This window comes from Anguilla anguilla, chromosome 8, assembly GCF_013347855.1.
Source record: "Anguilla anguilla isolate fAngAng1 chromosome 8, fAngAng1.pri, whole genome shotgun sequence".
Lineage (NCBI taxonomy): Eukaryota > Metazoa > Chordata > Actinopteri > Anguilliformes > Anguillidae > Anguilla > Anguilla anguilla.
Genome location: NC_049208.1, coordinates 39,398,297 through 39,411,985, shown reverse-complemented (window position 1 = coordinate 39,411,985; position 13,689 = coordinate 39,398,297). Strand labels below are relative to the sequence as shown.

Sequence of the window (13,689 nt, the reverse complement as noted above, 5' to 3'; positions counted from 1 at the left end):
TGCTAGCTGGAAAGCTTTGGGACCGGCGCGGTACGGCGCGTAGCCTACGTGCGTTCCGTTTGACTGATGCAGTACGATGCGTAGCCCGTGTAGCATGTGCGCGCTAACGTGCGCGTGTCCTGAGTAGTTACCCTGAAAGCCAGCCCACGCCACGCCGCGGTCTCCCAGGGCCTCGCTGCTCACTCGTTTCCCCGCGCCGTGATTAAGCGCACCCGTTTCTGCCTGGCTTCCTGCTCTCCGCGGCTCCCGCGTCGGTCGGATACCGTTCTGAGGGGCGCGTCTGTCCCGAGGTTCCCGTGACGATGGCGGATCCTTTGGGATCGTCTTTCCCGAGGTTCCCGTGACGATAGCAGATCCTTTGGGATCGTCTTTCCCGAGGTTCCCGTGACGATAGCAGATCCTTTGGGATCGTCTTTCCCGAGGTTCCCGTGGCGATAGCAGATCCTTTGGGATCGTCTTTCCTGAGGTTCCCGTGACGATGGCGGATCCCTTGGGATCGTCTTTCCCGCGGTTCCCGTGATGATGGCGGATCCTTTGGGATCGTCTTTCCCGCGGTTCCCGTGACGATGGCGGATCCCTTGGGATCGTCTTTCCCGAGGTTCCCGTGACGATAGCAGATCCCTTGGGATCGTCTTTCCCGAGGTTCCCGTGACGATGGCAGATATTCAGCTGAAAGGCCTGCTGGTCAGACGCAGCCCGCCGAGACACAGTCGCGGCCCAGTGATTGCTGGGAAGGGAGAGGGAGACGCGTCAGAACTCCTCACAGTGCCCAGGCCTGCACATACACGCCTCCCACCTGTGTCAGAGTATTATGTAACAGCAGTGCTCTAAGAAGGCCCCTACGTCGTTTAAAACGCATCCGGTACTTTTTATTCATACGTTATCCTGCATACAGTACATGGACAATGGCGCATATGCACCATTTTTCCCAAATAAGAAGCCGACGCGCTGGAGACAAGCGGCTGAATAGACCTCATCTGTCACAGTGTCTGTGGCTGAGAGTGATGTGCTCTCTGCTTTGTCCTGGGAAGTGGAGGAGCAGAATGCCTGCCTGATGATTCAGTGCTATCTTTCTGTTAGCTGCGCCCGTCTGTAACGTGAATCTACGCGTAGAACCTGCTTTCAAAATCAATTCGGTTGTTTTTAATAGACTTTTACATACCTTCATTAAAGATCTCTGGATCACGGCTTATATTGAGTTTCCTCATCAAAATTTACTGCGCTGACCTTGACTTGGGGGAGGGGAGGGGAGGGGAGGGGAGGGGAGGGGGAAAAGTTGCCATGGAAATCAGGGAACCAATACTGGAGGAGCCACTGAAGGGAGAGAAACAACAGGCACCTTTCTCCTGTTTATAGTAGGTACCGTACCAACACAAAGGCAGTTTGAGGCTGCATTTAATATTACTGAAAGAATGGTTTTGGTTTGCAGTTCCCTTGGGTTCAAAGGAGCTTATTGAAGTGGAAGGCACCGATGCGTTTCGGACTCAGGGTCAGGGCTGTGAGAGAGAGCCGTAAACGGGGAGATGAAGCGCCCCTCAGGCGCCGAACGATCGAAGGCCGATCAAAAGATATCAGGCGGCCTCTCGATTCATCTGTCTGTCCTTTCTGACTTCAGATTGATGAATTGGCTTTTTGTACTGGAGCCATTGTCCTGTCTTTACGGTCACTTGCCTCTCCTGAGCCTTTGGTCTTTCTTTGAATGGCCAGCTCCTGCATGGTACCTTATCCGCCTGTTTCAATCTATAAATACTCACTGTTACAGGACTCACTATAGTAATTGACTTGGGCTGTACAATACATAAATGTATAATGTATATGTAATACAAGTCAATAAACTATAATGGAAAAACGGTCATGAATGTTTGAGACTTTTTTATATTTATAAAATGAAATAATGATTCCAGCCAAACTTGCTTAGAGTTATATAGTCAGGTTCCTGTTGATTTAATGGGATTACTGCCTGTGTCTTAAAATGCATGACATAATTTGCAATTCACAACAGAAGAGCATACTACTGAGGAGGACTTAAAGAATGTTTTCATCTGTGTCCTTACTTTAGTGTTTATAACAGACCATTTTCTAATTGAGCTTTTAACTAGCTCTACAGTCACAAGCGGTGTAGCACGCTATGTGAAGCTAATGCATGCTGTGCATCAAGTGCTGCGCTCGGTGTGGTCTCAGCTTCAGCTCCAGGAGTGCTGGTCATATCAAAAGTTAGAACGTCCCGAAAGCGTTTCTGCTAGGCCATGTTAATCAAATGCAAACAGCTGCTTTTACAGGTCTGCTGTTTAGTTAGATATAGCTGAAATTGGTTGTGGTCAGTTTTTGAAATTGCGAAACAGAGGTAAGATAACATTACATTTACATTACAGGCATTTAGCAGACACTCTTATCCAGAGCGACTTACACAACTTTTTTTACATAGCATTTTACATTGTATCCATTTATACAGCTGGATATATACTGAAGCAATTTCGGTTAAGTACCTTGCTCAAGGGTACAACGGCAGTGTCCTTACCCGGGAATCGAACCTGCGACCTTTCGGTTACGGTTTCAGTTCCTTACCCACTGTGCTACACTCCGTCCGTCTAGATAAGATAAGATAGACTTTATTAACAAGAGTACAAGAGTTGTATCTCTCTCTTGTTGTTGATTCCCAACATCTAGTGGCCCAGGCTTGTGTGGTGTCTGGATTTGAATACGGTCCATTCGGTAGTTGAAGTTCCTCTCTGTAGAAGTGTTGTTCCTTTACCTCCCAAATATCGCTCACCTTTGTCAGAAGGGGAGATGTTTTCATCTCAGTCTGCAGATGAGTGTGTGAACATATTCACGATATGCATTGGCTGTGTTGTTTCTTCTGCTAATAGCCAGGAAATAATTTGTCTTTGAAAGCACACACCAATGTCATTTACCTACTTCGGGTCAATTGTTACGAACCGGTTAGAGTGGATGAAGGTCCCCTCATCGCTGCACGTCGGAATTAAACGTGAGACTTAACTACGAAAGCGCGTGAGGTATGGAGCCGCGCTGGCCAGTTCATGGCGGATGGCGACGAAGCCGTAATTAAGACGGGAGATCGGGGGGCGACGTGTCCGCTTTGGGCCCTGAGAGCGCTGCCCCGTTCTGCTCGAGCGGGGCCCCCCGAAACGAAAGCAGGGCGCCGGGGAACGATACTAGCGCCCCCTTCCCCCAGGAACCGAGCAGGAAGTGACAGCGTAAATGTTTCTCACAGCGGGTAATTAGCCGTCCAGGCACCGCTTTTTATCCGTATCGGTGGAGGCGCTGGCACGATGGGCAGCTGGGGACCGTTCCTGCGGAAAGCGGAGATTAATTTTCAGGACGACGGAGAGATGTGGAGGTCGCGCTGCCCATGGGGGTGGGTCCCCTGCCCGGAGGCCCCCGGTGAGTTCTCTTGGCAGGGGCCGCCGTGTGGGGGGATGCTGAGAGGCGTGAAGAGGGAGCACTGCCACCTGCTCACCTCCTGGAGGCTGCCTCAGCTGCCCCTCACACACGCACACACGTGCCCACACACACATACACGCATATACACACGCACACGTGCCCACACACACATACACGCATATACACACGCACACGTGCCCACACACACATACACGCATATACACACGCACACGTGCCCACACACACATACACACGTATACACGCACATACGCACGCACACACATGTGCCCACACACACATACACGCATATACACACGCAGACGTGCTCACACACACATACACACGCACATACGCACGCACACACGTGTCCACACACACATACACGCATATACACACGCGCACGTGCCCACACACACATACACGCATATACACACGCACACGTGCCCACACACACATACACGCATATACGCACACACACACGCACGCACACACACATAAACACGCACACACGCACCCACACGTGCCCACACACACATACATGCATATACACACGCAGACGTGCTCACACACACATACACGCATATACACACGCACACGTGCCCACACACACATACACACGTATACACGCACATACGCACGCACACACATGTGCCCACACACACACGCATATACACACGCAGACGTGCCCACACACACATACACACGTATACACGCACATACGCACGCACACACATGTGCCCACACACACACGCATATACACACGCAGACGTGCTCACACACACATACACACGTATACACGCACATACGCACGCACACACGTGCCCACACACACATACACGCACATAAGCACGCACACACACGTGCCCACACACACATACACACGCACACACACGTGCCCACACACACATACACATGCACATACGCACACACACACAGGTGCCCGCACACACACGCACATACGCACGCATGCACACACATGCGCACACATGCACGTATACACTCACACACCAACACACATGCATATGCACAAACACGTACACGCACAAATGCACACACACACTTCCATACGCATACACACATACACTCTCACACAAACAGGCACACGCAGGCACACATACACACATGCACATACACTCTCTCGCACAGACATGCACACACGTATGCAATGGCACACACGTAAACATACGCATTCACGTGCACACACACAAATACACACACACACGTGGACGCACAGGCACAAACACATAAACATACACAAATTCGCATGCTCTCTCTCCTCCTACAGTCACGCTACAGCGATCGAACACTGCTTTCCATTACCGAGGAAGCTAATGTGCTATTCATTTTACTTCCATTAGTGAAACTATCTATTAGAGCTCCATAAGCAGGATCGGGTCTGAAAGGCAGACAGACAGGCTGCGCTAATCCTCCTCCAGCAGGGGCGGCTCAGACCAGGGACCGGCGAGCCTCGCCGCGCGGGTCCAAAAGCCCGCCCTGCCGCCCCTCTCTCTCTCTCTCTCTCTCTCCCTCTCCCTCCCTCCCTCTCTCTCTCTCTCTCTCTCTCTCTCTCTCTCTCTCTGTCTCTCTCTCTCTCTCTCTCTCCATCTCTCTCTCTTTCTCTCTCTCTCCCTGTCTCCCCGTCTCTCTCCCTCTCTCCCTCTCTCCCTCTCTCTCTCTCTCTCTCTCTCCCTCCCCCCCTCTCTCTCTCTCTCTCTCTCTCTCTCTCTCTCTCTCTCTCTCTCTCTCTCTCTCTCTCTCTCTCTCTCTCTCTCTCTCTCTCTCTCTCTCTCTCTCGCTCTCTCTCGCTCTCTTTCGCTCTCTTTCGCTCTCTCTCTCTCTCTCTCTCCCTCTCTCCCTCTCTCTCTCTCTCTCTCTCCCTCCCTCCCTCTCTCCCTCTCTCTCTCTCTCTCTCTCCCTCTCTCCCTCTCTCTCTCTCTCTCTCTCCCTCCCTCCCTCTCTCCCTCTCTCTCTCTCTCTCTCTCCCTCCCTCCCTCTCTCTCTCTCTCTCTCTCTCTCTCCCCCTCCCTCCCTCTCTCTCGCTCGGAAGTCTGGCTCCTTTCAGAAACGCGGAGACCCAGGCCGCGCGGCCGGCGGATGAGGCCCCGCCTTTGTGCGGATTCCCTCGCCCCCCCTCCAATAGGCCCGTTGTGCGGGCGAGTCGAGCCCGTCCCGCCCGTCCGGAGCGAGGCCGCGCCCTGCGTGCGTAATGCGGGGGAGGGGCCCGGCCGCGGCGCTCGCGGCTAAAGAGAGGCGGCCTTGTCTCCCGCAGCGAGACGCTCGAGGGCAGTCGGGGGTCAGGTCCTCCACTGCCAGCCGAGCTGACGGTGCTGCGTTCGTTGCGTGCGGCTGCTCTGCGGGTCAAAGGTTGGCACGAGAGATCATTCCACAGTGTCTTTTCCCTCTCCTAAAACCGATCCCCTGCCACCCAAGGACATTTTTTTTTTTTTAGCTTGACTTCTTAAATGGCTAAGGAGTTGGTCTTGTAACCTAAAGGTCGCAGGTTCGATTTTGCGGGAGGACAGTGCCGTTGTACCCTTGAGCGAGGTACTTAACCTGCATTGCTCCAGTATATATCCAGCTGTATAAGTGGATGCAATGTAAGTCGCTCTGGATAAGAGCGTCTGCTAAATGTCTGTAATGTAAGTGGTGACTTGCAACTCAAATGAAAGATTTGGGTTGCGATTTTTTCGGGTAGTAAACGTAGAATTTGACATTGGTTTCGGGAACGTTTAGATGAAATGCGGAATGGCAAAAGCGTAATCCCTCTTTGTGTCGCATAACCTCCCTGCTCCAGCCCGAAGTATTCCTTCATGTCTCTACATCTCATCAGCGGAAACTAAACCGCTATTTTACACAGGATAGAGCCTTAATGCCTTCTTTCTTTGTAACTGCCTGTGGTCTCATTTATTTGTGTTAATATCTTTTTTCCTTCCTTATTCTCCAGTCGGCTTGGTTTTAGTGTGCCTTCATCTAACATCACAGAATCTGGATGGTGAAATATCCTTCTTTCATGACAAAGAATGAAACAATTGAACGCGGAGCTTTTTATATCTCTTTTTTTCCAGAAGGCCTTAGAAGCGTGTCTGTTTTCATTAGAATGAGATAGTTATTTTCTTCCTAAAGTTAGAATGTCTGATTTTAGGGCCGTTCCTCTTGTCGCAGCGTCCTCCAGCCTTCCGTTTTTCCTGGTATTCTAAGACGAGCGGTCTTGGCGCAACCAAGTAAAAACTCTAGACAAACGGCGGCGTCCGATAGGGCTTTGTGAATGCTGAGACTGATTCAGCCATGCGGTCTCTCTCCAACGGCCACCGCTCACTGTAGCAGAACGCAGAAGCGTTTGCAGAAACCGCACCTCGCTTTTCTCATTGTTTGTTTCTCTCGGGTTATAAAATGAACGCCGCTCTCGTAGCCTTGTGAGTAATGGCTGCCCGTGGACTGCGGCGAGCGGTTGGCGGGTGGTTTTTTGGCTTGTAGAGAGACCCATTACTCTGGCCGGGCTGCGGTCTAATCTCCTAAACGCACAGTTCCTCGCTCGCCCTCTGCTTGTCGGGGGAACATTATTCTGTAAAACTGACACGCGGTAGGCGGGCTAATTCCGTGGCACAGCAGAGGCACGCGTCGTTGAAGCTTAGAATCGGAAAGGGTTGCCGGCTTAAGTCCTGAAAGCATCCCAGCGTGACTTAGAGGCCAGAAACAAAGCAAGAGTTATTGTGTCACATCCTCTGAAACAAACTCCTTTCAGTATTTCTCAGCATTATTCATTTCAGACTAACCATAGTAATTTATTCACATATTTGGCTGTGGATTATTTGTATGCAGTAGATAGCATTGAGAGCCAGATACACTGTTAGAATCAGTGGTGAGAAACCAAGTAGGGTGTTACTTTTATTCTGGTTATTGACAGAACAGAAATAATAAGCACGTATAAGAGTATTTCTATTAATAAAATAGTTTGTTTAGGTTGCGTGTTTGCTACAGAATATGGTAAATTACCTGTTTGTTTTGTTAATCTTTGTGTTGGAAACTGCAGTCTGTGTGTGTCCGTTCACCTTAATGTACATTTTCCTTTGTATTTAACGTTGACCGAAAACAACACGCGTATCACTAAAACGATGTTTTGTCGTTCTTGAAGTATCTAATTTGTATACTTGAAAAGCAACAAAAATAGTCTAAAGAGACTGGATTAAAGGATAAAGTGAGATTCATGACTCATCTTCTAGTGAGAATCTTACACCTACAGGACTGCCCTCTTCTCACAGAAGTTATTTTTCTCAAGTCAACCAGCTACCAGCCAATGAGGAAGGCTCACCCCTTGACTTTGTATTAGCACTTTTCCTGGTGTTTTTCAGAGAATCTAAGCAAACCCTTTGCTGTTTTCTGTGACTTGCCATAATTTGCGATAGTTTTCAGTCTAGAAATAGAGTAGAGCAGAGTTGCCCAACCCTGTTCCTGGAGATCTGCCATCCTGTAGGTTTTCATTTCACCCCTAATTTGGCACACCTGATTCTACTAATTATCAGCTCGGTGAGATCTCTAGCTGTTGAAGGAGGTGTGCTTTGTTAGGGCTGGAGTGAAAACCTACAGGATGGTAGATCTCCTGGAACAGGGCTGAGCGGCCCTGGAGTAGAGCCTTCGGGTTGCGATCACATTAGCCGTGGAGCTCATTAGGAACTTACATATTTGCAGCTTGGAAGTGGCTGACAATAAACTAATTTTAATTTGAATCCTTTCTTGATGTGAAATTCTACACCTGCATTACTGTAAGCTTATTTTTTCATTGAAGATTATAGATGCAAAAGTCTCATTTTGTGTCTGTCATCTGTATTTTAAGTTAATTGTCTAAAGCACTCTTGCAATGGCAGGAAAACTGTTGTATTCATGCATTAAAGGGGGTAATGATGGAATCCCTGCAGGGCAATGCACAGTCGGCTCTGGCGTAAGCCCAGGGCTAAGAGAGCTTCAGTCTGCCAGGATGACAGAGTCTCATCACCCATTGGAGACCACTGCTGGTCACCCTCCAGTTCATCTGTTGAGCTGCCCGTGAAGGGTGCTCCTCTGCCTCTTGTCTGTGTGAGCCGAGCACCGGGAGCAGCGGTGTGATCGGAAGCAGGGTCTGACATCACGTGCCTCGGAGCAGAGCACGTGCCCGCGTGTCTGAACCTTCTTGACGACAGACACGGAGACGAGCGGCGCAGCTCGCGCGTGATTGGGCATTCCGAACCGGGGAGAAGAATGAGGGGGGGGAAAAAAAACGCATTAAGAAATGGATAATAAACTGAGCCATTTCCGAGAAAATGGGTTTGAGAGGCAAAGAGCAGAACAAGCTGACAGTCCTTGAAAATCTGCTTGGCACGTTGTTCTTAGTTCTGTCATCGCTGGGGTATGGTTTAATAAGTGCTTTCTGCGCTGTTCATTTCGAACGGGCGAGCATCCCTCTCCACTGCGTGCTGTCAGGCTTCTTTCCAACATGCCATCTTAGATTCCGTTTCAAATGACCGGACAGCAATTTTCTCATTCGCCAAAAATGTGTAGATTTGCAAGTGATTTAGAGAAGCAGTACAGCCTTTCTGTCAGTCTTTATCTTTAATTAAAATGAAACTAATCTACAGGATTTAATTAAACAAAGCAGACGTGTTCATGGGCGGCTATGGAATTAGCCGCTGTCCAATTTCAGCTCAATTTGAAGCCTACTTGACATTCCTTACAATATGCTGAGGGCCATTATAGAATGGCAGCCTTGTTTGGTTAATAAGCATAACGTTCGCACATTTGTTCCCTGTATAATTTAAGCATGGAAGGTTCCACAGCCTGTCAGCTGCTAGAGGCAGATGTCTGTTTGGTTTTGTCGATACCTGGTTTGAGCGTGTGCGTATATGTGTGTGTGCGCGTGTGTGTGTGTGTGTATTATGTGTGTGGGTGTATGCATGTGTGTGTCAGAGAGTTGACAGGCTGTTTGTGTATTTTGCATATTTTTGGGGTCGCTCGTCTCCCGCGCTTCTCTTGAACGATACGATTGCCGGGTTCGGTTCGCATCCCTGGCACTTTTGAATTCACAGAGCCCTTCAGGAAGACCTGCACACCGACGGGAAAAACGCAAAAGAGACGGGAAGGCGCCATTTACTCGCGCAGGCGTGCGGATGCATTCAGAGGACGTGTTGCGGAGGTGGCACGAGGCGCGACAGCTTAATGCGTCCCACCGGCACACGCCACTCAAAATCCACCGAGTTCCTCTTCGCCTGCCTGTCTGCCCCGTGCGAGGGACCGCGCAGGCCCTCGAACCCCCGACTCCTCTTATTACGCCCCGACTGCGGACGCGTGCCGAGACGAGGCAGCGCTGCATCATGGGAGTACGCGGATCGCGCAGGCCGGCTGTTCCCTGTTAGCGCGGGAGTAATTGCTTTGCGGATGCCCCAGGGGTAGCAGTGTCACGTCGCTGGCCGTGCTCTGAGATAGCTGTCCTCCTGTAAGCTAATGAAAAGCTTCGCTCCAGTGTCTGCTGCTCTTGACACGCGCAGTAGTTACGGTGTTTTTTTTCCCCCTCCTTTTTTGCCGTCACGTTGCCCGGGAACATGCCTTGACAACACCGAGTGTATTTTCTTAGAAATGAGGATGAGCTGTTGTACTGCTGGTCTTTTACATCCAAGCTTTTAAGGTTTCTGTCCATTTCTGTGTGTCTAAGCTGCTTTGTGAGGTTCTTGAAGTTAGTATCTTTGACCTACATTGAGTGTAGTATCTTTACTCTGGCTATTACTTAAGGTTTTTCTTTTGTCGCGTTAGGCTCTCTATTGATGCAGAATGGTACTTTCTGTCTTGTTTTGGCTTGTGCATGTGCTTGCAGAATGTTCGTAGAGCCGCAGGTGCAACGTACTGGAACATTCTTTTTAGTAAATGCTGTATAATAATTATGCATGTGATCAGAGCTGTCCTGTACCCCAGCACAGGTGATTTCATGTAGCACGTGTGATCTGTTTGTCTGATCTCTAGCGTGAGCGTTGACCTCTACTGTACCTCAGCGCATGTGACTTCAGGTACTGGAGAGCAGAATACAGCATTTAAGGCAGCACTGCCCAGTCCTGTTCCTGGAGTTCTTCCATCCCATATATTTTCATTTCATCCCTCATTTTGCACACCTGATTCTACTAATTGGCAGCTCAGTGAGATCTCCAGCTGTTGAATGAGGTGTGCTTGGTTAGGGTTAGAGTGAAGACCTGTAAGATGGTAGATCTCCCAAGTTACAGGATTGGGCAGCCCTGAGCCTTAAGATGTCTGCACAGCAGCCTTGGCGATCTGTGTCCCTGTCACAGGTGATGTCGTCCACGTGTGCCTCAGCGCAGGTGATTGAAGTTGTCCCCTCCCCCTCCTTGTCTGTTGCCAGGTGATGCAGGTGGTGAAGGAGCAGGTAATGCGAGCCCTGATTCAGAAGCCTAACTCTCTGGACCAGTTCAAAAGTCGCCTGCAGAACCTGAGCTACACCGAGATCCTGAAGATTCGTCAATCCGAGAGGATGAACCAGGAGGACTTCCAGTCCCGGCCCATCCTGTGAGCTCCTCGAACGTAGCGCACGCCCCGCTCTCACACCAAACGACCGGGTCGTTGTCCTGCCTACTCAGAGAATCAACCAATCAAAATGTCTTTTGTCATAGCCACTTTTTTTTAATTATTATTATTTTTTATTATTACTGAACTGTCACAATGAACTGAACAATGAATATATTCAAAAGGGAGTAAAACAGATACCCAGAACATAAGATAGTAAAAGTTTGTAGTACTGATATTTAGTCTGATATATTTTTAAATGGTATTAAATCAGCTTTGTAGAGAATAGTCAGTTATAGCCATTAGTATATATATATGCATGGTGTCAGTTGTCAGAAGCGGTCTCGTGCTGGCTTTCTTCATTTCAGTCAGTTTTTAATCCATGAAATTTTCATTTTTAAGCACGAGTCTGAATTTTTAGGAATTATTAAGCAAAACCGTGATTACTACCTCCCAACTCTTGCATTATGAGGGGAAAACGTGGAAAATAAGTAACTGCGTTCTGTGTATCAGGAAGCAAGCTTTGTGCATCATTTACTTTGCAAGTGCACTGCATTCTAACAGGGATGAGAGATGATATTTAGTAAGGAATTGGGTTCAACACCCACAATGCCCAACAGGAGATGTTATTAGCTTTTGTAGAGCTAAAGGCAAGGTCATCAGCCAAGGAAACAAAACCCACTCTTATTTGGAAGGAGGCACATTGCGTTGCTAAGGTTCACAAACTCACGCACTACTACAGTAGCAGTCCCATAACCTCCGTCATGCTACCTGTTTTTTGCTCATTTTAATTTTGAAGGTTCCTGAATTGCTCTTACATCTTGTCACCGCAAAGGTTTCCTTATTTCTGAATTTGCTGATTACAAACCACATATTGCTGTTGCCAGCGACACTTCCATTGAATCATTTATTTATTAGTTATACAAATATGAAATTTGTGTTCCGGAGTTTGTGTTCCTGGGTTTACTTACAAAAATAAGTTACCTCACAGTTTGGAAAATGTACAGTATATATATTCATACATACATACATACATACATGTTAGCATCCAGCTATTAGTATCCATTCACAAAGAAAATAAAACTGCGTAATTTTACATGCAGTTCCCAATACCAGAGAGCTTACAAGAGTAAGTGCAGAATTCTGTGAGGTAATGGCAGTGGAGCAGTAAAAAAAAACTAAAAAAGAAAGAAGGTATAATCTAAAAAAAAAAAAAAAAAACTGTTAAAATAGGTTTGCACAGGGCTGCGGAAAAAAAACCTCGATGCTAAATCCGATAATGAAATTCATGTGGCAGCACATCTTGGCCAGTGTTTTCAGAGGCGCCTCCAGTCTCCCTCTCAGAAATCAGAGAACGTGTTGGGCTGCCTCTCTTGTCTATTTAAAGACCTGCCCGTCTCCTAGTCCGGTGTGGCGTGGAAATGACAGGATAAACCGGAGGGCATTAAAAGAAGAAAGGAGAATGTTCCGGAAATGCCAGGGCTAAGCAGCAGGCTCCCCTTCACTGTGGTATACGGTGTGTCAGTCTCAGTCTAAGGAACTTCCTGTGGACTCAGACAGTGTATTTTACATAATTATAAGCATATGCATTATTAAAGCTGAATAGTGTGTACGTTCAGAAAACACAATGGACAAGTCTGTTCCGTTACTCTGGCTATTCTGCAGCCCGCGGCATGATCGTAAGTCTGATGAGTCTGTGATGTTGGTAGGAGATTGAAGCTTTGAGATGCCTTTATTGGGGGTGATGCCAGGCAATGCCAGTCACTGATTTGAGATCAATCAGAACACTGTGCTATAAAGAGCAGCGCGCTGATTGGTGGAAATGACTGAGTCATGGTCACACGCTCCCCTCACTGCAGGGTTCTCGAAGCCCCATGGCTCCCTTATCATTGGCTTGGACCACTAACAGTGTTTGTCCACTGCTTAAAATTAGCTGAACTTACTCTGCTTCTTCAGTACCTGTGTTCACTCGCTATGGCATTTGTGCATGGCAATATGGTGATTATAGTGCTGATTATATCGTTTCAATCGCATCACAGATAGTATTTCTTTCTCTATACTGGTGTTTATGTGGGCATATTGTATGCATGACTATTAAATAACTCACTCGGGAAGAGAGTGGCTTCAGTAATATGAAATGTTAATGTTCCGTTGACCGGACCCTCCTCCATTAACGTTCTTCCTCCTCCTCGCCGTCCTCCTCCTCCTCCTCCAGGGAGCTGCGGGAGAAGATTCAGCCGGAGATCATGGAGCTGATCAAGCAGCAGAGGCTGAACCGCCTGTGCGAGGGAACCTGCTTCCGGAAGATCAGCAGCCGAAGGCGCCAAGGTAGCCGGACTTAGCGCCGCTCGCGTCCCACCACCCGCGAGCACCGTCCTGTGCGCACTGGTCCCTGCGCTGCGCAGTGCAGCGTCTAACTCACACACGCTCCTACCCTACACAGAGTGTACTAGCGCTGAGAGAGCGAGGTTGCATGAGCGTCATAACGAATGGGCGGAGCTACAGTTAGCCGCCGGCCGTGGACTCGTTTCAGCCGATGTCATCTTTGTTGTCCGCAGCGGAGCACGGCGATTGGTTCAAACCGGCGAGTTGTTTAAATGGCGGCTTTGCGTGTTTTCGGTTTAAGGAAGCCTGGTTTTCCTGCGCTGTGTGCGCTCGACGCAGTGTGACTGCACTGCGTGCCCAACACACGCTCTCAATGTCCTGAACACCCCCGCGAAGTCTCACTCTCACACGGTGTCCCGCAAAATG

At 48.7% G+C, this 13,689-nt stretch overlaps 1 protein-coding gene across 8 annotated transcripts in view; it reads left to right on the top strand.

Annotated features, from left to right (window-relative positions):
* elmo1 (engulfment and cell motility 1 (ced-12 homolog, C. elegans)) overlaps positions 1 to 13,689 on the top strand; it is a 118,726-nt gene that overhangs the window by 93,144 nt on the left and 11,893 nt on the right. For all 8 annotated transcript variants that reach the window (XM_035429121.1, XM_035429119.1, XM_035429120.1 and 5 more), the window contains 2 exons: positions 10,778 to 10,941; positions 13,154 to 13,266. In XM_035429121.1, the coding sequence (XP_035285012.1) occupies positions 10,778 to 10,941; positions 13,154 to 13,266 (277 nt within the window). The remainder of the gene's footprint in view (positions 1 to 10,777; positions 10,942 to 13,153; positions 13,267 to 13,689) is intronic.